The sequence below is a fragment of the Puma concolor genome, chromosome D3, assembly GCF_028749965.1.
Source record: "Puma concolor isolate L17-30 chromosome D3, mPumCon1.1.hap2, whole genome shotgun sequence".
NCBI classification, from domain to species: Eukaryota; Metazoa; Chordata; class Mammalia; order Carnivora; family Felidae; genus Puma; species Puma concolor.
Window position 1 is genome coordinate 21,342,507 of NC_141678.1, and position 24,998 is coordinate 21,367,504.

General features: G+C 45.8%; 1 protein-coding gene across 2 annotated transcripts; it reads right to left on the minus strand.

Moving 5' to 3' along the window:
- Positions 1 to 3,356: 3,356 nt before the first annotated feature.
- Positions 3,357 to 14,987, minus strand: YWHAH (tyrosine 3-monooxygenase/tryptophan 5-monooxygenase activation protein eta). Of its 2 annotated transcripts, XM_086682006.1 has the most exons (3): positions 14,702 to 14,987; positions 11,991 to 12,012; positions 3,357 to 4,820 (listed from the first exon to the last, which is right to left on the minus strand). In XM_086682006.1, the coding sequence occupies exons 2-3, from the start codon at positions 11,997 to 11,999 to the stop codon at positions 4,167 to 4,169; spliced, it is 663 nt and encodes a 220-aa protein (XP_086538132.1). In that variant the 5' UTR covers positions 12,000 to 12,012; positions 14,702 to 14,987; the 3' UTR covers positions 3,357 to 4,166. The 2 variants fall into 2 exon arrangements, with proteins under 2 accessions (XP_086538132.1, XP_086538131.1); XM_086682005.1 differs by lacking the exon at positions 11,991 to 12,012 and having other exon boundaries at positions 14,702 to 14,986.
- Between the last annotated feature and the right edge of the window lie 10,011 nt (positions 14,988 to 24,998).

Consider the following 24,998-nt stretch of genomic DNA (forward strand, 5'->3'; position numbering starts at 1 on the left):
AGTGCTGCTATAAACATGGGGTGCATGTGTCCCTTCAAAACAGCACACCTGTATCCTGTAGATAAGTGCCTAGTAGTGCAATTGCTGGGTCATAGGGTAGTTCTATTTTCAGTTTTTTGAGGAACCTCCATACGTTTTCCAGAGTGGCTGCACCAGCTTGCATTCCCAATAAATAAAAATGTTTTTAAAAATTTAGAATAATAATGCAAAGTCTGACCCAAAGTCACCAGGCAGGAGGCTTCCCAGACAGATCAGAGGTTTCAGATGAGACAGTATTTCATTAGGCCTTGATTTGGGTGGGACGTTGGATAGATTGAATAAGGAAGAAGAGAGATCAGAGAGGCAGGGAGGCAAACTATTGTAACTTTTCTGGGACTCCTTTTCTCCAGATAGGGATCAAAAAACCCATGGTGTACTGGAAAGAGCCTTGGAGGACTGCCCCAGTTTTGATCTGTGTTATTACTCTTACTAGCTGTGTACCTCATACCACTTGATAACCTGGTTTTCTCATCTGTCAAAAAGACTATCATTCCTACCTTCCAGGGATGCTGTAAAGATCCAGAGACCACACATCTGAAGTGCGAACAAAGTAGATATTTGAAATGGTTGTTTTCATCAGTCTAATTACTGGGCTTTATAATAGAAGATGATGTTAAGTCCCAGCCAGCTGTGAATCCATTTTTATGCTTCCCTGATGGAGGGTCTCCTGAGAACTGAGTACACTCTTGGTCTCTTGAATGGCAAGAAGTCTGTAAGGACGTATAGGGGGTGTGGAGGGCCCAACATTCGGAATGCAGCCTAGTTCATTTTATAAGCCAAGAGGCATCCCGAACTCCCCAGTCTGAAGAGATTTAAGACAGCCAAGTATTTACCCGACAATAGCTCCATTACCAAGAGCCCGGAAGCAGCCTAAGTGTCCAATTGATGAATGGATAAAGAAAATGTGGTTTATATATATATTATTCATCCATAAAAAATGAAATCTTAGCATTTGCAATGGCATGGATGGAGCTAGAGATTATAATGCTAAGTGTAGTCAGTCAGAGAAAGACCAATACTGTATGATTTCACTCATATGTGACATCTAAGAAACAAAACAAACAAGCAAAGGGAGAAAGACAAACCAAGAAACAGACTGTTAACTACAGAGAACAAACTGATGATTACCAGTTGGGGAGGTGGGTGGTGGGGATGGGTGAAATCGATGATGGGGATTAAGGAGGGCACTTGTCACAATAAGCACTAGATGATTAAAATAAAAACTTGAAAAAAAGAATCCTATACCCTTTCCACCAACTGAAACAAATGATTTTTGAGCAGTTTAAGGAGTTACTGAAAATCTGCAGCAAGCACCAATAAATTTAAACATCCAAGTATAATCCCTTCAACTCTAAGTGAAAATATTAAAAGCACTGAAGGTGTCCCCAGAATGGGATGTGTGCCATATCCATTTTTTTCTTCTCAATCCCAAGAGCATAGTAGTGTAAAGAACCATGAACAAAAATTTAAAGAATCTGAATGCTAGCCTAGGTTCTGTTACCAATTTTCCAGTAACTCTGGAAAAGCCATCTCATTTCCCTGAAGTTTAGTTTCCCCTGCTGTAACATTGAGATGACCCTGTCATTTCATAAGCTTATCTTGACAAATTTTAAAACATGAGTGTACAAAACTGGAAAGTAAGCTTTAAGATTATGCAGTAGAGAAGACTTCCAGGTCTATGGCACATGTAATTTGTAGCTCCCTGAGGTGCTCTCAAAGAATCCCACTAACCACTTATGGGGCTAAAACTTAATTATGTGTGTCTTTGCATCCCCATTCTCCATTCCCAGACCAAAGATGCCTTACACAGAGTACTTTGAGTTGAATGAAAATACAAATCCTACACTTAATAAAAACTGAGAGACGCTGAAGTCTCAAAAAGTTACGTGGCTTGGCAAGGCTGCCTGGAGCATGGCACTGCCAGACCCCAAGAGAGGGCAGTTAGAACTCTGCATGGATTAGAAGCTGTAGACAGGCTGTCCTCTGGGACTTAACAGCTGTGTGAACCCCAGGTCCACAACCTCATTGGTTTCCTCATTTGCAAGGTGGGGACAAAACCCTTCATAAGCCAGCTATGCAATGAAAATGACTTTTCCTAAAGCTCTTCCTGTAAAGGGCATTTCAAATTTATAAAGTTCTAATGTCTACATGTTTACCAAGCCAAGTGTCTTGGCCACATAAAGCTGGTTACTTTAAGATACCTGACTTACTAACTGAAGTGAAAGTCAATAACCACTTTAGCTAGCAATTAGGTCAACCTGCAACAGTACTTTAGGAGCACAAGGGTCATACCTCTACTTCAGAATGAGAAAACAGGTTAAACTTCCAAGCTAAAAAGGTCTGTGCCTCCACCAAAACGAAGTTCAAGGACAGAGACTGGGTGATGGCATTTCTCACCAGTCTAGTGTCAAGCTTAGTCAGGATTAAGGTATCCTAAGACCTATGTGTTACTGAACCAATCCACTTAACAAGCACTTTGAGTCCTGGACACCAAGCTGCAGGTGGTAAAACCTGTGAGGGGCTCAAGTCCACATCACCAGAGAATGAGTGTAGCTGGGGATGCTAAGCCTCAAGAGAAGCCTTGGGGTGAAGGCAGATGAAATAGCTTAAGGGGTCTGGCCTTTTCCTTCTTTAAACTCAGAGGGTTTTCGTTTTGTTTTTCTATTTTAAAGAATACTCAAAGCTTTCTTAGTAATAATCACTAGATTATTTCAGGGATCCAGGTTGTGCCCTGAATTAACATTTTATTATATCTAATACAGTAAGGGTATTCAGAAAATTTGAGGACAGGTATAAGCTCATTATCTACTTTGGTTAAATATCAACCAACACTCCAGTCGGGTAGGTCAAGCTACACCCTCCCAGGTTAAACACAGGCCTGACCTTTCAGTGGTCAGGTGCTACACTGAGGAAGACAGCATCTTGGTCTGCTCAACTCCCATACAACCACTCGGTGTCAGGAAGAGTGGGTCAGAGAGACTATGCTGACTAGGTTCACAGAAAACAATTTAAAATTCATGAGTCTTATGTGTATACTGCAAAATGTTATAATGGAATCAGAGAGCGAGAAACTTACTGTGTTAGGGGCACCTGGGTGGGGTCCAACTCTTCATCTGAATTCCAGCCCTGAACTGGATTCTGCTTTGGATTCTGTCTCTCCCTCTCTCAAAATAAATAAACTTAAAAAAACAAACAAAAAAAACCTGTTTTTAAAAATGCTTCAGTGGTTGAGAGACTAAAACCAGAATTCAAAATGGTAACCTATTAAATAGCTCCTTCAGAAGGGGAAAAATGAAAAACACATATGTAGACAAGAATATCCCCAAAGCAGCATTTATTTACCCATTGAATTCCAAAACATTTAATTTAGAAGTCTGGCATTTCATAATCACCCATCTTGATTGACATGGGCTGACACATGGTGCTGTCAGGATACACAGGACAATAGCCAAAGAGTTACAAAAAATAAATCCATGATTCTTAAAACAATCGCAACCAAAAAAAAAAAAAAAAAGTTACAGGTATCAAAACTTTAGATGCATTGCATTGAAAAAGAAGGTTTGTGCACATCATAATTTAAAGAGGCAAAACAAGGCGCTACTGAAACCTCACGTTAAACAGTTCATTAAGAAGCTGATGGAAAGGAGAGAGGTCTCTGTAATCAGCTTCCCTTAACAGTTTTCCATTAGCTGAAGAAAGAGGTGGGAGGGGTGAATTCATTTTTTGCATGCACAAGATGTACTGCTTAACAAAACACTATCAGCTTGTTTTAAATGGATCATTTAAATATCAACTGTAGCCTGTGTTGGCTAATTCTCCTTTCTAAACTTCCCCAATACTTTTGCTTGGATTTCACATACATTAATAGGCACAGAATGCCTCATTCAGAACCCACTTGTCTGCACAATTCGGAAAGGGAGCCCCTATGGGCTTAAAGCAACCATCAATCCAGCAATGCCCATGAAGATTTATCTGAAACTGCTTCCCAAGGGGCAGGAGAGCAGATCTTAGTAGCTGTGCTGCCAATACAGATAGGTTTAGCACTAGATATTTAGTGATTGTGGCAAGGAAGAATCAGTGATGATGGGGGTGGTGGGTGAAGGAAGGGCCAGGGACCCAAAGGCTCTTCAGTTGCCTTCTCCTGCTTCTTCATCCTGCTGGTCGCTCGTCCAGAGGGTGAGGTTGTCTCGCAGCAACTGCATGATGAGCGTGGAGTCCTTATAGGAATCCTCGTTTAGTGTGTCCAGCTCAGCTATGGCATCATCAAAGGCTTGTTTGGCTAAGAGGCAGGCCTGCTCAGGTGCATTCTGGATCTCATAGTAGAACACAGAGAAGTTGAGGGCCAGACCCAGCCGAATGGGGTGCGTTGGCTGCATGTGCTCTTTGCTGATTTCAAAGGCTTCCTTGTAGGCAGCCTCAGAAGCTTCGACCACACTGTTTTTCTTCTCTCCGGAAGCTACCTCTGCCAAGTAGCGGTAGTAATCACCTTTCATTTTCAGGTAAAATACCTTGCTTTCATACTGGAAATCATTGCAGTTCTTGATGAGGAACTTGTCAAGCAGAGCCAGGACATCATTGCACACTGTTTCCAGCTCCTTCTCAATCTTCTCCCGGTAAGCTTTAACCTTCTCCAATTTCTTTTCATTTCCATCAGCCATGGTTTTCTGCTCAATGCTGCTGATGACCCTCCAGGAAGATCGCCTGGCACCAACCACATTCTTGTAGGCCACAGAGAGGAGGTTTCGATCTTCATTGGAGAGAGGTTCATTGAGCTCTGTCACCTGCAAAAAAATCCCAAAAAGATAAACACTGAGATCTGAATCCAAAAATATTAGAAATCTTCCTTTGAATCTAATCAACACTTTCTCAAAAACAGGATCATGGACAAGCCACACTAGTATAAACAGAATACTTGAAATAAAATATTCAGTGATAAGGGATATGAGAAATTCATATTTAAGATGTTGCCTTAGTCTTGGTAGAGATATAGGGATAAAGGTAATCATGGAAAGACTGTGGTGGTACACAGTGGTGGATGAAAAAGTCCTGAGGTTCAGCTATTCTGCAAAAAGTATTGTCAACAATGAGATCAAACAACTCCTTTGCCAAATGTTCAAGGATTATAGACTGGAAGTACATTCCAGATTCTGCTTCCAATTGTATATTCTAAAAAGAACCAATCACACCTCCCTCAAACACATATTAATAGGTAAGAGCTTCACCTATGAGATCAAACACAGATCAAGTGGCCAGAGTTTTGCCCTGAGTGGTTACACAGAGAATCCCACTGGTACACCCAGACCTCCCCCAATCCAAATGGATGCATGAGTGACAGTAATGTGCCCCAGCCTCTGCTAAAAGGAAACACAGTTACTCAGCAGTAAGCTCTACTTTGACTTACCTGACAGGAAACCCTGACTGGCCATCGAGGATGGAAGCACCAATGATTTTAAGTGGAAATGTTAAACTTCACAAGCTGTAGCTTTCTTTAGGTAGTTCTCCATGATGCCAACTCTAAGCAAGCCAGCTTATGTAGTTAGTAGAAAGAGCACCAGATTTTTGTGTTGTTGAATTGTGTCCCCTTAAGTTATGTTGAAGTCCTAAACTCTGGTACCTATGAATGTGACCTTATTGGGAAACAGAACCTCTACAGATGTAATCAAGTCAAGATAAGATCATTCTGTATTAGGGTGGATCCCAAATCCAATGACTGGTGCCCTTAAAAGGAATGGGAGATTTGGAGAGACCTATGGAGAACACCATGTGATGATGGAGGCAGAGACTGGAGTGATGTGTCTACAAGCCAAGGAAGGCCAAGGATTGCCAAGACACACCAAAAGTTAAAAAAGAGGCTAGGAAGGATTTTTCCCCAGAGCCTTCAGGAGCACAGCCCTGCTGACACCTTAATCTTGGACTTCTAACCTTCCCAACTGCAACAAAATAATTTGTTTTAAGCTACCCAGTTTGTGGTACTTTGTTTGGCAGCCCAAGGAAACTAATACAGATGTGGAATCAGAAAACTTTGGTCTGGGTCCCCCAAAGCTGCTAATTTGCTAAATCAGCCTCTTTTAAAAAGTAGGGGGATTCCTTAATTATATGACTTACTGGTAAAAGTCTTTAATTTTCAGAAAAAAGGAAAAACACTTAGGAAACCATAAAACACTAAGCAAAGAAAAATATTACTTAAACCATAAGGAGAGAACTCCTGTAAGTGAGGGGAAAGGGGGAAAGGCCAGGTGCAAAGGAGAAAGTTATTAACAGCATATTAAAACAGACAGGCTTTAACACAGATTGAACAGACTCAGCAGTGGAGAACCAGAAATTCTAAAAAAGAACCAAAACATTAACTCAAGAACGTAAGCACAAATATAATCATTATGTGTAAAATTAGAAAACTTGTGCCAAGTTCTTCATTGTCTACCAGCAACTCCTCCCCACCAACATACCCTGGACAAGATAAAAATACCAACTCTGTCTTCTAATTTCCCATTCCCGTCCCCATTACCCATACTCTTTTGCTACAGACCCCCAGCCGGAGATTGTCTCTCCTCCTCTGACTACTTAATCAACCCAACTCCACTTTTTTCTTCACTGTGGTCTTTGGTTACAGGCTGCCTCTGCCCTTCAGTAGGATGGCTGCCTGCAAACCAGGCTCCTCATTCCTCCTCACAGACATGAGTGGTCTCCACACTTTTCTCAATGATCCGCCTCAGTCCAGGGCAATCTTCTCTCTACTAATCCAAAATCCATACTCCCTTCGAATCCATTTGAAGACCTGTAACCCCACCAGTTTTCTCCTCCAGTGAGTTCCTTTAAACACATACATTAGTTCATTAGAAATATAAAGAGACTTTATATTTGTTAATTTAGTCTTTAAAGGAAGCAACCCTTATAAATCAAAATTCCATCTTGAATCCTCTGAAAAATCTCAGAATGTCTGAATCTTCTTGAATGACTCACTTTTTCAGGGCAATATTCAGTGAAACAAATATGAGGTAAGCACAGAATTTGAGCTCCTTAGATCCTGAAGTAAATCTAAGGCACTTGACATTAAAATGCAAACGATATGGGAGAGAGCCAAAGCATAAGAGACTGTTGAGAACTGAGAACAAACTAAGGGTTGATGGGGGGTGGGAGGGAGGAGAGGGTGTGTGATGGGTATTGAGGAGGGCACCTTTTGGGATGAGCACTGGGTGTTGTATGGAAACCAATTTGACAATAAATTTCATATATAAATAAAAAAAAATGCAAACGATATCCAAAAAAATTTTTAAATAAAATAAGATGCAACAATATCCAAAGAGTCACTATATACTTCACCCTGTGGCTAATAAAGATGCTTATTAAGACTGCCACAAAGACCCAAGTTAACTCTCCAGAATGTATCGTTAAAACTGAGTGCATGTGAAATATGTTTATATATCACACACGGTGTTTGTACAATGGACAGTATCATTACTAAAAAACAAAACCACCATAAGACATCTGGAGTTTAGCCTGAGCTAGCTGTGTGACCTTGTCTGGGAATCAAAAGTAAAACAAGGGGCATCAGCCTAAACGATTTCCAAGGACCTCTTCAGCTCTAATATTCTAGGATTCCATTTTTCCTGAGCAACTATAAGAGGTGTGGAAAGGCACAAGGTTGATAATATTAGTTTAAAAGAAATTTGGGTGTATCCACAGGTTTCTGGAATGCATGCAGCTCTTCTCCATCAGGAATAAACTGCCCAAAAAGGCTACTGGGCAATATTTATCACACCTTCACAAGCAAAATCATTTACTAGGATTATTAGTGTTTATATAACAATCATCTGGTTTCCTGCCAGTCTGAATGAATCACTATCAGCATCAGCTGAGTGTGACTAACAGCTAAGCAAGCATTGTTCTTAGAACCCCAGCCAGGGCCTAACTAGGAAATAACTGGATATGTTTAAATATAGTATTTTTTTATGCTCCTGAGTTACAACTCAGTTACGAAAGGGAAACTTATGGAAGGAAGATCATTTTATTACTTGATTGGATAACTAAAGGAAACTGAGCTTTCCCCACATTGGAAAATGATAGAGCAAAATGCAATCAAATGGCCTATTAAAATACACAGGATTTACAGCCAGTCTTGTTTGGTGACACACACTGCAAATAACCTTCGTAAATGTTAGCACCAGTTCCCAACATTTTAAATTCTAGACTACTGGAGGCAGGAGAGCTAAGGCAAGTCTGGTGATATGCTAAGAGAAGCAGACACTGGGAGGCAATGTAGTATAATGGAAAGGGAAACAGCTACTAGTCCCAACCACAGCCAGATGGTCATCTGCATGCATATTCTATGCAGATGATTTAGTGCAGCTCTACAATTATAAGTTTCCAAATGGCTTCTAACTGGGAACATGAAGCAAAGACACAGAATTTTCAAGATAGAGAGACCTGCACAATGGTTCTCAACCTGCTTTCTACTCCAGCCAGTTTCAACACACCCTCATTTCTGCCACACATCAGCTGCCTTCAGGGTAGCCATTCCAGACACTAAGTCTTCATGTGGCTGCACCACATCTAAGGGGCTCCTCAACTCTGCACACAGCCTCTCTGCCTTCCTGTTCTGTCCACCTCCCACTCCACTTAATCCTACTTACACTCTTTCTGAAAACCTTAAATTGGTGGACCATTCCCATTTATTATAAAGGCCCATGTCTCCATCTCCCTTAAGGATTGGACTCCAGGCCAGCCATTTGACTGACGGCCTTACCATACTGCCATGGCTGTGCCAACCCCAGCCCAGGGCACTCACTTCCACCCCATTTTCTCCGCTCTGGGACTACACAGCGGTACTAGAAGTTACAAATAAGCCGGCAGGCTACTAACTCATTTATCTTCCTATGACACCATTCGCTTACTCAAAAATTCCTAAGGGCCTCCTCCCACTAACTCACCAGGCAATAAACTATGTGTTTGTGAGTAAAAATAGATCCACTGCCAAAAATAGCACAGGGACTATTTGGGAAAACTTAAAGTTCTTAATCTGGGAAACATCCAACCTCAAAAGTAATACTGAGCAAACAAAAAATGCCACCCCATGGACTGCCAGGCCACATTGCCGAAGTCAGGGTAAACGTTATTTCTCCTGAAGGGCACTCCCATCCTTCAGAGCTACATGCACACACTACTATCCCATCTTTTATAGTTACCCACACCCACTTGCTACCAACAAGCTTGCTTTTGATATAAGAGTTTACAACAGGAAAAAACGACTCTCATGTATAATTAAGTAAAAATAACCACATCATCTTGGGGCGCCTGGGTGGCTCAGTCGGTTAAGCGTCCGACTTCAGCCTGGGTCACAATATCGTGGTCCGTGAGTTCGAGCCCTGCGTCGGGCTCTGGGCTGATGGCTCAGAGCCTGGAGCCTGCTTCTGATTCTGTGTCTCCCTCTCTCTCTGCCCCTCCCCCGTTCATGCTCTGTCTCTCTCTGTCTCAAAAATAAATAAACGTTAAAAAAAAAATAAAAAAGAAAAAAAAATAACCACATCATAAAATCTTTAAGCTTCTGTGGCAGAACCTTGTATTTTAAAAAAAGAAAAGAAAAAGAAAAAAAAGATGAGCCAGAGGAATGAAAGTTTTTTTGGCTGACTCTTCCCCAAGTTACTGTTCTCAAAGTGAGGATCTGGCTGGTCCCAAGCTGATAAAGCACCCACCTGTCACCACTTGCCCAGGCCTGGAAAGACCACTCCCTGTCCTCACCAGGGCAAGGCTGCAGTCCTAGAAAGCCAAAGAGAAGCTAAACTTCAAGCTCAGAGCAGATGAGTTCAGGTAGTTAATATCCACTTGAAGCTTAAATTAGTCAAAATAGCTACCTTTGTATCATGGAGAGACTGCCTTTTTCTTGCTCTTGACATAACTGAACATTTTTGTCGGGATTGGCAAGGATTAAATACAACCCATCTGAATGGTTACTGCATGCTACTATCCCTGGAGGCACCAGTGCTGAAAGCTTCAGAAGCTGTGCCAAGTTCCGATCGCAGGGAAGTGCCAACACCCACCACCACAGGGGAAAGCCGCTGCAGCCAGGAGTGGGAAGAGCACCCAAACCATGGGGCAGAAGATGGGTGGCCTCAACCAGGACACTAAGAGGAATTTTACCAATAACCTAGACAATGAAATTTTAGGGCCTATAGGCTTATAAAATATACTAAAAGCCATGTGGAGAAACAACTGGTACCAAGGATATGAAACAATTTCTTAAAATACCACAAGTATAATTTAACATAGAGTCCTGCACTTCTTAATTCATAGCAGGAATTCAAATTCAATTAAAACTTTGTTTCTTACACTAAAAACCCCTCCTGGTCTTCAGAACAAGCAAAATCCAGATGTGTGAGTTTGCCTTTTACGTTCCCCTGCTATACCTAAGACCCATAAGCAGTAGATTGTTTTTAATCAAACTTGGCAAAAATGGCTTACATCTGATAGGTGAAATTATTTGTTCACTAAACCCACTTGTGTAAAGGGCCTAGAAGTCAGTCACCAATGATGACTAGTATACCAGAATGTATACTAGAAATATTATCCCTGGGCCATTATTATACAGTGGTTAAAGTTACAGTTCTACTTTCCAGAGTTCAATTCTTGGCTTTACAACTTGACCTCGAAAAAATTAACCTCTTTAAATCCCTTTGTAAAATGGAGTTAACAACTATCCAGAGTTAATCCATCTGGAGTTGTTATGAAAATGAAATGAAAATGTACACATGGGAGTAACAGCTAACCATTTACTGAATGCCTAATTAGTAAAATGGGTAAGTTCCATAAACTTGGTGAATTGCAACACAGAAAACACATTTGGGGTACCTCCTCCTAAACCATATTTCTGGAAGCGTGACACTGCATTCTAATACTAATATGAAATTCCAGACAAAGCTCTGTGAACTGTTCACCATCTGAAATCCTTTTAATTCAGGCTACTGCAAGAATCCAGAACCTTCTCTTCTTCCTCAACCAAAATATGGCAAAGCAATAATTACATTACAAATGAGCACTTAGTGGGAAAGAGGACTCTCTAGTTTATTTCATATTTCAAACTACAGCACTGATGTGGCTTTAAGATTTCACACTAACCACAATTTTGGTATACCTCAAAATCATCTTTAGTTTTAATACCTGCAACACAGCATTATGTCTCACCCTGAGCCACTCAGCCGAGCTCTCCTTTTATATACCACCTGCTCATTCCTCCACTTCCCATAATCTCACAGCTGTTGGAATAAGAGCCTTTTGCCCCTGGTTGGGCCAAGTGCCTCTTCCTCTCAGACTGTTTCTTTAAGCTGCAGCTTTGTTTCCTACACTTAAGATTTTTATAGATATTCTTCAAGTCCTTCAGACTTTCTCTGTCCTTTGTCAACCTTGTAATCAACTATGTAAAAATGTTAAAACACACCATGCTATCCCAAATATTTTGATGTTTTTTAAATTCACAATTACTACTTCTATGTTTTAATATAAAATAGATGACTTACAGCAATAAGAGACATGAATGAATCACGTCTATCCATGAGTACTCACCAGAAATCTGGTTATTTACCCTCTTTCCTTAAATCATTCAGTCTAATGCACTGACATTTTTTATCCTCCTTTATAGGTTTATTTTACTTTCTCTTAAGATTTTATAATACCTATTTTTCAGAGGTTACGATTTCTGTAAGGTCATTCCAACCCCCGCCTGGAAAGGACCTGGGTTCTACAATGTTTCACAATGCTTCTTCCCACTGTTGCATTCTTTGTGAGCTGCTAGGTATGTATGAGATGAGGAGATCTTGAAGATGCTCCTTTACTTCAGAAGCATTTCTTGCCTCTTCACATATTGGGGTGAGGCAGGGAACTGCCTTGATTTGAGGCAACACCACTGTTTCCAATATTTTTCTTAAAGCTTTTCTTAAAGCATGATTTTTCTTAAAGCTTACCGACACCATCCTCCAGGTGACGCTGGTAGCACAAGGAACATCAATGATTACAGACAGGCATTATTAGGTGACCATTTAAATTATAAAGAAAACAGAAAACAAGTTAGAATGAAGACTGAAAACTGACTTGATATTAATACCAACATTACTAGTTTTACATTTCAAAGGACTTGAAGCAAAGTGATGTTAGGTTTCAAAATTACAAGAGTGGTGGCATCAGAACTCATCTCCTCACTCAGGGTCTACCCGCGAGCAGTCTACTTACCTGCCCTTCCACCACCCGAAGAAATCCCACATAAATCCAGAGGGTTACTAGAATTCTCTTTTTCCAGAAGCTCTACTTTAGGTCTACAATATTAATAAAATGGGACTGAGTCTTTTCCCAATAACATTAAGTATTTAACGCACAAATATCAAAAGATAAAACATAAGAAATGGTCTTCCACTGACCCTTGCCAAGTCCTTTCCAAAGAATATATTCCATTAATTTAGATGACAAAAAAAAAAACTTGGATTTTTTAAAAGGAGTTACCTTGAGGGAATGGTTTATCACAATTCTCAGATGACATAATGAGAGCTGGGATTGATTTTTAAATGCTGGATGGCTTATCCAACTCATCAATCATTTAAGACACAGCTATTACAGATTCCCAACACATGGAAGGGTCCATGAGTTTGCAAAATGCTACCTTAAAAGTCTCAGAGAAAAGCTGTGAACACAAGTTTCTAGCTAGCTGCAGGAAAGCATTATTCGAGACTGCTTACGAAAAGCAGAAAACCAATCTTTTTCTCTCCCCAAATAGTTTATTTCATTCTGGTTACATCTCTCAATCCTTTCCTTACTTTCCATTTCACGTTGCCTCAGATTTCCCAGAGCTCCAGAATGTCCTTTGTAGTCATTTTTCCTTAACCTCAATTCACCTTTATTCAAGACCAACTCCTTTATTCCCAAACGGCTCCTAACACTGAGGTCTTCAAGCCCCACTCACAAGGTGAACGAGGACCTCACTAAAATGTCCAGAGAGGCCTCAGCCTGAACAATCCCAGTACTACTCTGTTACTGGGGAGAAGAGGCTCACTCAAGTGTGACTTGTGTGGACAGAAGTGACTCTCTTATCCCAAAGAAATTTAAGCTCAGAACTCCTTCAGAGGAAATGGATTCCGTTGTTTCTGTAAAACCTGCAAAATTAATAGATTTTACATTTGTGTCCTTAAAGAGGTCCCCCTAAATTACAAAGACTTCAGATCCCAGACCTAGATTGTCCCTGGTTTAAGACTATCTAGCCTGTGACAGCATGCCAGTGCTCAAATCGGGATCACCAATGAATCAACAAATGAGTGGTAGTGGTGTTTTTCAAACACACTTAAGGCAAGGTGTAACAAGAATAGTACAGGAAAGATACCTCTTCAACTGTCTTTCTTAGCTGGATACTTCTAAATATTGACCTCAACAATGCATTTCATATGATATTAATATCAAAAGCCTGAAAAGGTTTTCAAATGATTCTGAAATTTTAGGGAGTCTCTCCATTTGTAGATTTCTAAGAAATCTCACAAGTCCAGCAAAAGGACAAAGGAGCCATAATTCAGGCCAGTAATTGTCAAGCTTCAGCCCGCTAAAAATTGCCATGAGCACTGGTTAAGGTGCATTTCTGAGTCCCAATCCTAGAGTTGCAGAATCTTTATGTCTAAGGCGGATCCTCCCAGGTCTCCGGAGGATGTACACTGGATGAACATAGCAGGCTGGGGGCCGCCAGCTGTAGCTGTACCACTATGTGACCTTGACGCAGAGAAGTATCGTTCATTTAGAAAAAAACATAAAATAATGTTAAGAGGCAGGGGCAGTGCGAGGATAACCGGAACTCTTAGTCTCAGAAATGCAGGTGGTGTCTAATCCACGGTATTTGCTAGGGTGTGGCTGGGCACGACTCTTTCACCGGAAATCAAGCTGCAGAATCAATTTATAAGGATCTATGAGGATCTCGGGAAGGCAAAGGCATACAGTTCTGTCTCGCCAACAAGTCTCATTTTAATCTCCAGGCAGATGCTCCCCACGTCAAACCTGGTAATCGGGCCCCACACACCCCGTCCCCCCCCCCCCGCCCTCCCGCCTGCGTCCACGTCTAGACTGCAGGGTGGGGGGTCTTCGCACACAAAGCCAGACCCCGGGTATGGGAAGATGGAACGAGAACGATTCCGGCGAGCAGGACAAAACAGATCGGAGTCAGACACACTTCAGGTAGTGGCAGAGAAAACCAGGAGAGACAGGGCGCCACTCACTAGGTGATTCTTTATTACAAGTTGGGGTATGGAGGAAGGCGAGAGGAAGGTGTGCCCCTAAGTTGAGCAGAACAGTCTAGAACGAGGAATGCGGCTCTCACGTTTCCTCGGGCACCCCCTCCCCCAACCCAAGGCTCCAAGCTGGGATGCCGCGACCCCTGCCCGCCCGAAAGGGGGCACTATCCCCCGCCCGCAGGAGGGTATTGTCACCCACCCGTCCCCGTGGGGCTCCATTCCTCCCCGGAGACCCCACCCGGGCCCGGCTGCAGGAAATGGCGGGGCGGGCGCGGGAAGCGCGGGCTGCCGGCGGGCGGCCGCGCCCAGCGAGGTCGAGGGGTCGCCCCGGGCCCGGAGGGAGACGCCGCCCGGCCACCCATCCCTCCCCTACGCCGGACCCCCCAGCCGGCCGCCCGGCCTCCCGGCGAGCTCACCGCCTTCATGGCGGAGGCCATGTCGTCGTAGCGCTCCGCCTGCTCGGCCAGCCGCGCCCGCTGCAGCAGCTGCTCTCGGTCCCCCATGTCGCTCGTGGCTTGGCCTCGCCTCACTCCCGCACCACTCGCCCGCTCGCCCGCCCGTGCGTCCGCTCCCTGGTCGCCGCGGAGGCCGCCGCCGCGCACGCGCACTGGCTCGCCGGCCGGCCGGAGGCTGCAGGCTGCAGGCAGCGCAGCCGCTCGCGCCCTCTCGCTGGCTCGCCCCGCACGCTGTGGCTCGCGCCACCGACGCCGCCAAGGGAGGAGAGGCGGCCGCGCGGGGCGGGGGGATGGGAGGACGGAGGACGCCTGCGCAGTGGGAGCAACCGGGCCTGGCGGCGGAGAGCGGCGGGAGTGGGAGGGGGGAAGGGCGGGCCGGCCCTAACGGTCTATTTCAAGGTGACGTCACCTACTATAAATAGCTGCCGCCGCCACGGCCCCGCCCAAGAGCTGCGCAGGCGCCCTGTGAGTGCTGCATTTTACCGCCGCATAGGTGGAGGTGGGAGAAGGGAGAATGGGGTGGGGACTGCGGAGCCCTAGGAGAGGGCGCGGTGATGCGGTTGCGTAGGTAGCTCAGTGTCACAGCTCCTCCTTGAAGCTCGCCTCTGAGGCCAGGTTGGAGATCTGGCTTGAGAAGTTCCCAAAAAGCAAATAACCCTACTGTCCGGAAAAGCCAGGAGGCCGTGTGCCCCGAGGGGCGGGCCGAGACCGCCCTCCTCGAGCCCCCAGGCTGGTGGACCGGGCCTTGGGACACACCTTGCGCTTGGGTCTGCACTGGCCAGGGCCGGATCAGATCCGTACTTTGGGGACAGCACCCCTCCCGCCACCCCCAAATACACATTCACATACAGCGGGCTTCAGAGCTGCGCTCCCACCTTGAGAAGTGACTTTGGGTATACTGTGCCTTCCACGAGAGGAGGGACAGAGTAGTCTGGCTGTGATTAGTAACATTCAGCACATACCTACTAGGAGCCAGCCCACTGCTAGGCCTGTATGGACATAAACATTTAATCCTCACAACCCACCTCACAGGTGGGCACAGTTGGTCTCCCCATTTTTCAGAGTCAGATTAGTGACTCAAGGTTACACATCCTGTAAGCGGTGGGGCAGATCTGAGTTCAAACCCAGACTGAACATCCTTCTGTGGCAAAGGGGGGTGGGGTGGGGTGGATGGGCTGGCTGCTCACTAAGTTCATCCGAGTTGTGGCATTCCGTGCCGAGGGTCCCTCATACCAGGCCTGTGGCTGGGCGTTGGACAAACTAGGAAAATTCCAATGGCTAAAACACAGCCCCACTTAAGTACAAATGCCAAGGGCAGCACGGTAGAGAGGACCTTAGGTTCTCTGAGAATTTTATTGCATGCTCAGCATAGGGGGAAGGAGTAACTATAGAATAAGTAAGATACATTCTCTTGTCTCATAGGGTAGATCTAAATACGTGTAAGTACAGTTTAGCTGGACCCTGAGGAAGATGAGAGTCAGGGAAAAGGTATTAGGAGTGGGGTCCAGCAGACAAAGGCTTGGCAGCAAGGATAGAAACAAAATCAAAGATGGTGAGAAGACAGGCCTGGCAGTAGGCAATGAGGCTGGGCAAACAAGATCATGGAGTGTTTTAAATGCCAGCCTGATTATTTGAGTCATTATCCTTAGGTAACTGGGAACCAGGAGAGATGTGGAAGCCATATTTCAAGCCAAGAATCTTACTCTGGGGAGTAAGATGCATTTGAAGGGAGAAGGGAGGGACGGATTGGACCTTAGTTTTACCATCTGGAAATTGGACTCGAAGGACTGTCAAATGCATTGTAGAATAGAAATCCTGAAATGCTCGAGATGGCAGGACACTTAGAGTCACTGTTATCCAACCCTTTATCCCACATAAGGAGAAACAGAGCTCTGAGGAGGAGAGGCTAGCCCCAGTTTGCACAGTGAATGAGCAGAGATGGGTCCTCCATACCAGTTCTCCTGCCTCTGGGCCTTTTTCTCCCTGCTGTGATTCTAAAATGAGGACCTCGGTATCCATGAAACAGGATTTGAATGTGAATTTGGGAGAAGGCCTCCCAACCCAGGTTCCACCATGCTTTGAAGAGTCACCTTTGCTGACTACAAATGGAATTGAGGTTAACAAACCAGGCTGATCTTTCCCCTGGTGGATATCTTTACAGAGCATGGTAGATAATAATTAATTGTCCACCCCGCTCTCCATGAAAATGGGGTTCCAGTGAGAGGTGGGAGGAGGGCCAGCGCTGGGGGGATTTCTATGATTCCTTCCAGCTCTTAGAGAAATTAGAGCCTTTCTAGCTTTTCTGATCATGTTGGACTCAGATTGATTTCAAAACAGTGAAAATTAGGTAGACTAGAGCATTCTACTTCTAATTTATAAATGTCAAATGGGAGACACTTTGGTTCTCCCATGAAGCTTTTCTCTCCTTCTCACCAAAAAGTTCAGTGTCTCCACTTCCTCACCTCCCACCCACCTCTGAGCCCAGTGCACTCTGGCTCTGCCCCTATTCCTTCACCTAGGCAGCTCTCATTGTGGCCACTAGTGGCCCACTGTTGTCAAATTCAAGGTCATTTTATAGTCCTCACCTTCCTGGCCCATGTGACTGCTCTGCGCACAACTGCTCATCCCTCCTAGACAGGCTCTCCTCTAAGGTTCCATGACCCTGCATCCTCCTGGCTTCGCTCTGCTGCTCTGCTGCTCCTCTTCTCTGGTCTGCTGTATGAGCTTGTCTTCTGGGCCTACCCTGAAATATTGGGGTACTACAGGACTCTGCCCCAGGCCCTCTGTTCTTCTTACTCTGTCCTATCCTGGGCAACCTCATCCATGCCAGCTCTTGAGGGAACATATGCCACATTCCCAGCTCTGGCTAAGGAGCTTTGCAGGAATGGGTATATTTTTTTCTCCTCAAGATTCCCCTGTAAAGTAGGTACAATCTCCATCCCCATCTTACAGATGAGGAAACTGGCTCAAAAATGTCCCAGGATTAAAAAAAAAAAAAAAAAAAAAAAGTTCCAGGATTTGAATAGTCCACAGCTGGTAATCAGTAGAGTCAGGATTTGAACTCAGGTCTGTCAGACTCCCAAACCTGATGGCCCAACACTTCCCTGTGGTGTCAGCTGAAAAGGGCTCAAGGTGTGACTCCCTTTCAGGGTCATTCTGCTTGTAAAAAGTACACATAAACCTTGCTACCTGTAGGCTACACTCTGACCAGCACCCATCTTCACCCTTTGGAAAGGGCTGCCAACTCCCATAGCCTCATAGATAAAGCCCAGGGCAACCGCCTTGGACAGGACATCTACTCCCAGAGCTCTAAGTCCCATCAATAAATGTCACCTTTGAACAACTCCAAAGAGAGTCCCTGAACCAGGTAAAGGGGACTAATGATTAAGGCCAAACACACTGGTTGCCCAGAGCTCAGAGCAAATCCTCAGTGCAAGGGCCAGGTCTGCTGCATCCACATCTGGTACAGGGTCTCACTCAGACCAGACTGTCCCTGGCTACCTGAGGACATGTGAGTGCTGTGATGAGGAAGAAGGATCTGGACTTAGTTTCAAATTCTACTCTATCAGTTACTAGCTGAGTACCACTAGGCAATGGCTAATCATTGGGCCCAGGACTAATCACACCTATTTCTTAGGGTTGCGGATCAGCAAGAGTTCGTATGTTTCTCACCTTCACAAGGCCAACACACGGGAGGCACCAGCCATCACAACCATACAATAAATAATTCCTTGCTGCATCCCAGCCTGAGCCAGGGGTAAGGACTGCTCCTCCTTAAAGGACTGGATTTCCAAAGCAATGCCAGAACCCTCCTCCAGAGCCCAGTGAATAGGTGACCCAGAAAAGGCACGTCCTGGTTTTTTTTCCTTGGGTACTCTGGGACACTCTGAGCTCCCTGAGAAGTCTGGATACCAAGGGACATACTACAAAGGAGACCTGGGTATTGTTCTGGAGAGATGGCTTTCACACTGTCGGCATGGTTACCATCTTGAGCAGGAGGGGCTGCCTGCCTACAGATTAGTGTCAGCCAGATAGAATTTTAGCTTTTTTTTCTCCAAATTCAGGCCTCCTGCTGCCCAGGTAACCTTGCTGATTCTGAGCCAATGATAACACCAGCAGCAGCAGCAGCAGCAGCAGCAGCAGCAGCAGCAGCTGCTGCTCTTGGCCAAAGGTCAACACTTTACCCCCATATGTTATCTCACCAAATCCTTACAACTCTTGGAAAGAGGTTGTTATCCCCATTATATGGATGAAGAAAATGAGACTTAGAAAGGTCACCCACATCACTCATGCCTACATTCTGCCACTTGCTGTGGCCCCAGTGTCCTTTTGCTGATACCAAATTCCACCCCAACCCTTCCCCCCCACCCCACCCTGTTACAAGATCAGCCTGAGCCCACAGGTTTCAGGATCATCCAGAGTCCTCCATCACTTTGTCAAAGCCCACTTTGGGAGCAGATCAGCTCCCAAAGGCAGCTTTTGGCATTACAAAGGATGAAAGTGTCTTGGTAGCTGCAGTCTGTGAGCCGGTGGAGCTCAGAGCCCATTCTTAGCACCCGTCCCCCTCAAGCTTGTGCAGAGGAGCTCAGCTCTGAAGGAAGAAGGCAAAGCTGTCACCCATGGAACCGCAGTTAGAATAAGGGCAAAAAGGCTTCAGTCATGCAGATGGTCAAGGAGCTTGTGTTTCTTAGCCAGAATTTTCTAGATCCTTTTGCTGGAACCATCTAGGTAATCGCTTCAAGCTTCTGTGTGATTCCCACTTAGGTGGAACCAGGTGGGTTGGGCTGTGTGGCCTGGGAAAGCTGGAGGGCAAAGCATTAGAGTGCTGTGACTTACCCTCTCTGAGCCCTGGATTTCTTATCTGTGAAACAAGAGGCTGCATTAATGGCTGGCAGCATTCCTTCTTTCTTTTAGCTCTGAAGGTCCAGGATATTTCACCATGGGAGGTTCGGCAAACAACGGCATGGCAACTCAAGAGGATAAAACAGGGATGCTTCAGAGGATCAGTGTTTGGATCCCATGTCAAAACGTGGAGTGGAAGAGGGTAACAAGGAGCTACTCCATAGCAGGCCACAGGGCAGTGTTTGCCAGCACACTTCCACTTGGTTAAGGTAAGGTCAGTATTGTTCCAATTTTACAGATGAGGAAACTGAGGCCCAGAGAGATTAAGTGTCTTACTCAACTGCAGCACAGACAACAGGGGGTGGGAGCCAGGATCAAGACCTATTCCACCTTCACCATTCTTTTCACTGCTGTCCCTAACCTTCTGAGAGTCTTTTGGTTGTTAGGCTCTGAGCATAACTGTCCTCAGTTGTGGCTGAAGCCATACCCTGGGAAGTAAGGGAGAGGGTAGCTGAGTTTCTATCCAGGTTTCCTGCCAGTCAATTGTATTAAAAAACATCTTTTCCTGGGGCACCTGGGTGGCTCAGTAGGTTGAGCGTCTGACTTCAGCTCATGTGATGATCTTACAGTTCATGAGTTTGAGCCCTGCATCAGGCTTGCTGCTGTCAGCTTGGAGACCACGTCGGATCCTCTCTCCCCCTTCCCCTCTAGTTCTCTCTCTCTCTCAAAATAAATAAATAAACTTGAAATAAAAATCAATAAATGGATGGGGGAACTAAAGCTCACGTACACAAGAGTATGTAGCTAGTAGGGGCAGAGTCGGGATGCGAACGTAGGTCTTTCTATCAAGTTCACACTCTTTGTCACTTATAGCACCTGCTTCCCACTTTCTTAGGAAGTTGCCATTTCCTTTTCAGAATGTAAACAGTGGGTAATCATTCCTCATCTGAGCCCCCACCGCCAGGCATGCCTCTCCTGGAGTGCTGAATTGAGTCTTATCACACCTTGTGCATACTGCAGAAATTCTGTTGCTAGAGCCCTCTTTGTGAGTGGCAAGGTCATTCAGGAGGTGGAACACTTTTAATTGGCTGACAGTTAACTGACTAATTGACAGCTAAGTGGAAGATAAGATAAGGGAGGGAGCAAGGGGGAGTTTGCAAGGAGGCCAGAGGAGGCTGAAAGGCAAGGGAGGGCTCCTGGGTTGAATTTGAGAGTCACTCAGACTCTCCTCAAATCCTGGCTCTTCCACAGTAGCTGGAGAAGCCTGGGAAAGTTGGCTGCACCTCTCTGAGCTTCAGTTTCCTTGTTCATAAGATGGGCCTCTTGCAACAGCTAGACCTCCTGGTGAATAAGGTTGTGCTGAGGGAGAGAGTAGGTGCTGCCTACTGTGAAAGTTGGAGGATCAGCCACCCTAAAATGCCCTCCCCATGAAATGACTGGGCCCTGAAGGCCTGGGGGCAGCAGGGAACTCACAGGATCAGAGACCCACAATAAAAGTCTTCGAGACAACTCAGGTTGGCTCTCTCACTCTGAGAGGCAGCACAGGGTAGTGGAATGGTAGCCAGCTCTGCCAGCAGTTGGGCCTGACTCCAAATCCAGCCCCCACTTGCTGTGTAGCCTCATATGTGTCACTTTGCCCCTCCCAGACTGGTTCCTCATCTTTAATATGGAATTAAACATAATGCCTTTGCCATAGCTCTGCTGAGAGGATCAAAGATCCAGGCAATGACAGCCAGTATTAACTGTGGGACACTGAGATTCAGAGAGGGAAAGTAATTCACTCATGGTCACACAGCAAGTTAGCAGCAGAATCAGGTCTATGCCCAGACCTCCCAAAGCCAAGACCTGAGCTTATCCTTGGACAGCTGCAGCCTTACCTCAAAAGGCCAAACTGGGCTTTGGAAATGCAGCTGAGGACCTTACTGGGATCACTAGTGAGATTCTATGTCTCACTGAGCTGAGACAACTGCTTGCATTGCCAATGGCTGGCAAATGGCAAAAAGCCTGGGGTCATGTGTCTCACCTGGGGTCTAATCCACAATATAACCCTGAGGATGTCAGGTTGCCCCTCTGAGCCTCAGTTTCCATATTCACCAAATGGAGGTAAGGATTCCTGGCAGAGCAAAGGGATTACATAAAGGCACGGGGCCCTTTTCCTAACGGCTACCCCTGAGCTCACGCGATGCCCCGAGCCCTGTGCTATGATCAGCCATGATTTCACTTAGTCTTCACAGTGACCCTGTGAGGTGGGAACTCCATTTGCAGATAAATGGCTGGAGAGGATTGGAACCAGGGTCTGAGCTCTGATCCTGATCCCTCTGCCTGAGACACTTACCCCCTCTTTCCATACCTAACTGGGGATCCTTCCTCAGGTTTCAGTATAACCTTCTCTGGAAGGATCCCTCAGCCTCAGGCTGGGGAGGGCCCCTGCATTGAGACTATTTCTCCCTCTCCTCCTCCAGCTGGGAAGTCTCATGATGCAAGGACCTTGTCAGGATTACAGCTGTATCCCCGGAGCCTAGCGCTGTGCTTGGCATACAACAGGTGCTCAATCAATACTTGCCAAATGACTGAATGCATCCTGTCAGTATCAGGATGCCACCCAGGCCCTGAGGGAGCCAGGGCATGGGAGGAAAACGTTTGGACTCCTGCCATGCCTTACATTAGCAGCATCTTCTCTGAGCCCTGACAGCCAGCCCCCTGGGACGCCATTTGAGCCAGCTGAATTCCGGTCACTGTTTCACCTTGGAAAGGCAACCGCAGCCCTCACCAAGCAGCCCAGTAACTGACGTCACAGCAGTGCCAGGAGCTGCCCCGTTAATATTTAATGTAGACTCCACTGCGGCAGAGCTGCAGGCTAGAAGAGCTGGAGGGGGCTGTGCACCGTCTCCATGGGTTCGTGAGGAGGGCACAGATGGAAAACGGCTTCATAAACCGGAAAGCCCCCAGCAGATGAGCATTACACTGGCCTGTTTTAGTCCCTGGCTTAACTCAGAAAGAGCCAGAACAGCATGTGCCTGCAGTAGGACAAGGAGACTGCTGACTGAGCCCAAGTGATAAATATATGCGGGATTAGGGGCTCCGAGGGAGATTTCCTGGAGACTGTGGGAGGGTGAGCACTGGCGCCAGCCAGACCTGGACTCTACTCCAGGTTTGCACAGTGCAGCTGTGCGACTGGGTAGCAACTGTACCACTGAGCCTCAGTTCTCTGATCTGTGAGATGGGCATAATACCTTCCTTGAGGGGCTGTTGTGAGGATTAAATAAAACAAGTGATGGAGAGGACCCAGCTCAGTACTTACTAGGACCTTGGTAAATGCTTCTCCAAACCTCAGGGGCCTGAGGTTAGTGACAGGAGATGTGAAAGTGCTTCATGCATTCACTGGCCAGGAACAGGAAGAGAGGGGCCCTTGTGGACCATCTCTTCTGATCATCTGACCCCTTCATTAGACAGACAAGGATGCTGAGGGCCCAGGAGGGGACAGAGGCTCACACAGCAGAGCTGAGGTCTGACCTGATCTGCAGTTGCCTGCCAGCCTTCCCCACCAGTGATGATGATGAGATGCCCCCATTGATGATGGATGCCTCTGCCTCTCTGACCTGAACAAAGCAGGACCCTCATCCTCCACCCCTTCCTTGTCTCCCTCTGGTATGTTTCCCCACAAATCCTGGCAGCTTCCCAAAATGTAAATCCGAACCAAGGCAGCCCCTGCTTAAACCCCTTCTGTGGTCTCACATTTAGCACTGGCCAGAGAAAATACAGGAGGCCCAGTTAAAACTGAATTTCATATAAAGAACAAATGATTCTTCAGTATAAGAATGTTCCAGGGACGCCTGGGTAGCTCCGTCAGTTGAGCGTCTGACTTCAGCTCAGATCATTATCTCACGGTTTGTGAGTTCAAGCCCCATGTTGGGCTCTGTGCTGAGAGCTCAGAGCCTGGAGCCTGTTTCAAGTTTTGTGTCTCCCTCTCTCTCTGTCCCTCCCCAGCTCGTGCTCTCTCTCTCTCTCTCTCAAAAATAAATAAACATTAAAAAAATTTTTTAAAAGAATGTTCCAAATAATGCATGCATTATTACACTAAAAAGTTATTCATTGTTTATCTGAAATTCCAAGTTAACCATTCAACCTGTATTTTTATTTGCTAAATCTGGCAATCCTACACAAACAGCCTTTAGGAAAAAGGTCAGAGGTCCATTTTAGCCCAGACCTCCTCCTTTGCCTCTCTTCCACAGAACTCTCTGCTTCAGACACAACTTGTTGCCTTTTCTGGAGAATCCCAAGCTCTCCCTCCCGCTGGCCTTTGCAGATGCTATAGTTCCACTGGGAACTTCTTGGTAAGGTACCTCTTCCTCCTGTACTGCCCCACTTGTGCTTGGCCTGACCCATCCTAAAGCTTCTGAAGCATTGCTTTTCTCCTGGAAGGCTCCCTGGCTCTCCAAGCTTGGATGATGCCTCTCTAGGTTCTCACTGGACCTTGGGCAGGTCCTCTGCCTGTCTTGTTCACTTGGTACAGAACGGAAGTTCAGCAAACATTTATTGCATTGAATTGCTAAGTTCTACAGCCCCTTGCATCTCCACTATCAATAGTTTCCCTCCTTTAGCCGAATCCGACATGCCTTCCAAGGCCCTGCTGGAATCCTACCTCCTCTGGGCCTTCCCCAGGGCCTAATCCTGCCAGTTCAGTCATCATCCATCGCAACAAGCAATCTTTTCAACCCATAAGCTCAGCAAGATCAGCACCCCTCAGGCTCTCCTATGACCTGCAGTGCCCAGCACTGTGCCTTCCTGCCAGATAGTGATCAAAAAATGCCAGTGAATTTGGAGGATGCTAAACCAAGTTCCTGTGTTTAATTCTACTACAAGTCAGAGATTAACCAAAATCCTAACCTTGCCGTGAAATATCTTTCAGGGCATCTTTAGTTCCCACCTGACAGAACAGCAAACAGAGGAAATGGAGGAACCCAATTGTTTCTGGTTCAGTTGTCTTGATTCCATTCTACCTCAGGGCCTTTGTACCTGCTCTTCCCTCTGTCCAAAGCACTCTTCCCAAAGATCTTCACTTGGATGATGTAGCAAATTAAAGATGGCCACAAATCCTTTGTGTCTTGCCCCTTCAAGAGGTGGCAAGTCTCTCCCCACCCCTTGAATCTAGGCTGGCCTTGTGACTTGCTTGGACAACAGAATGTGGCAGAAGTGACCCTTTAGGAGTTCGGAGCCTAGACCTAAATAGGCCATGCAGCTTTTGTCACCACCCTCTTAGAATGCTGCCCCTAGATCACCATGTAAGGCAGCTGATCTTGCGAACTGCAGGATGAGAGGCTGGGTGATGGGTAGCTGAGTTCCCCAACCAATAGCCAGCACCAACTACTAGATGACTGAGAAGCCTTCTTGGACCTTCCAGCCCAGTTGTGTCTCC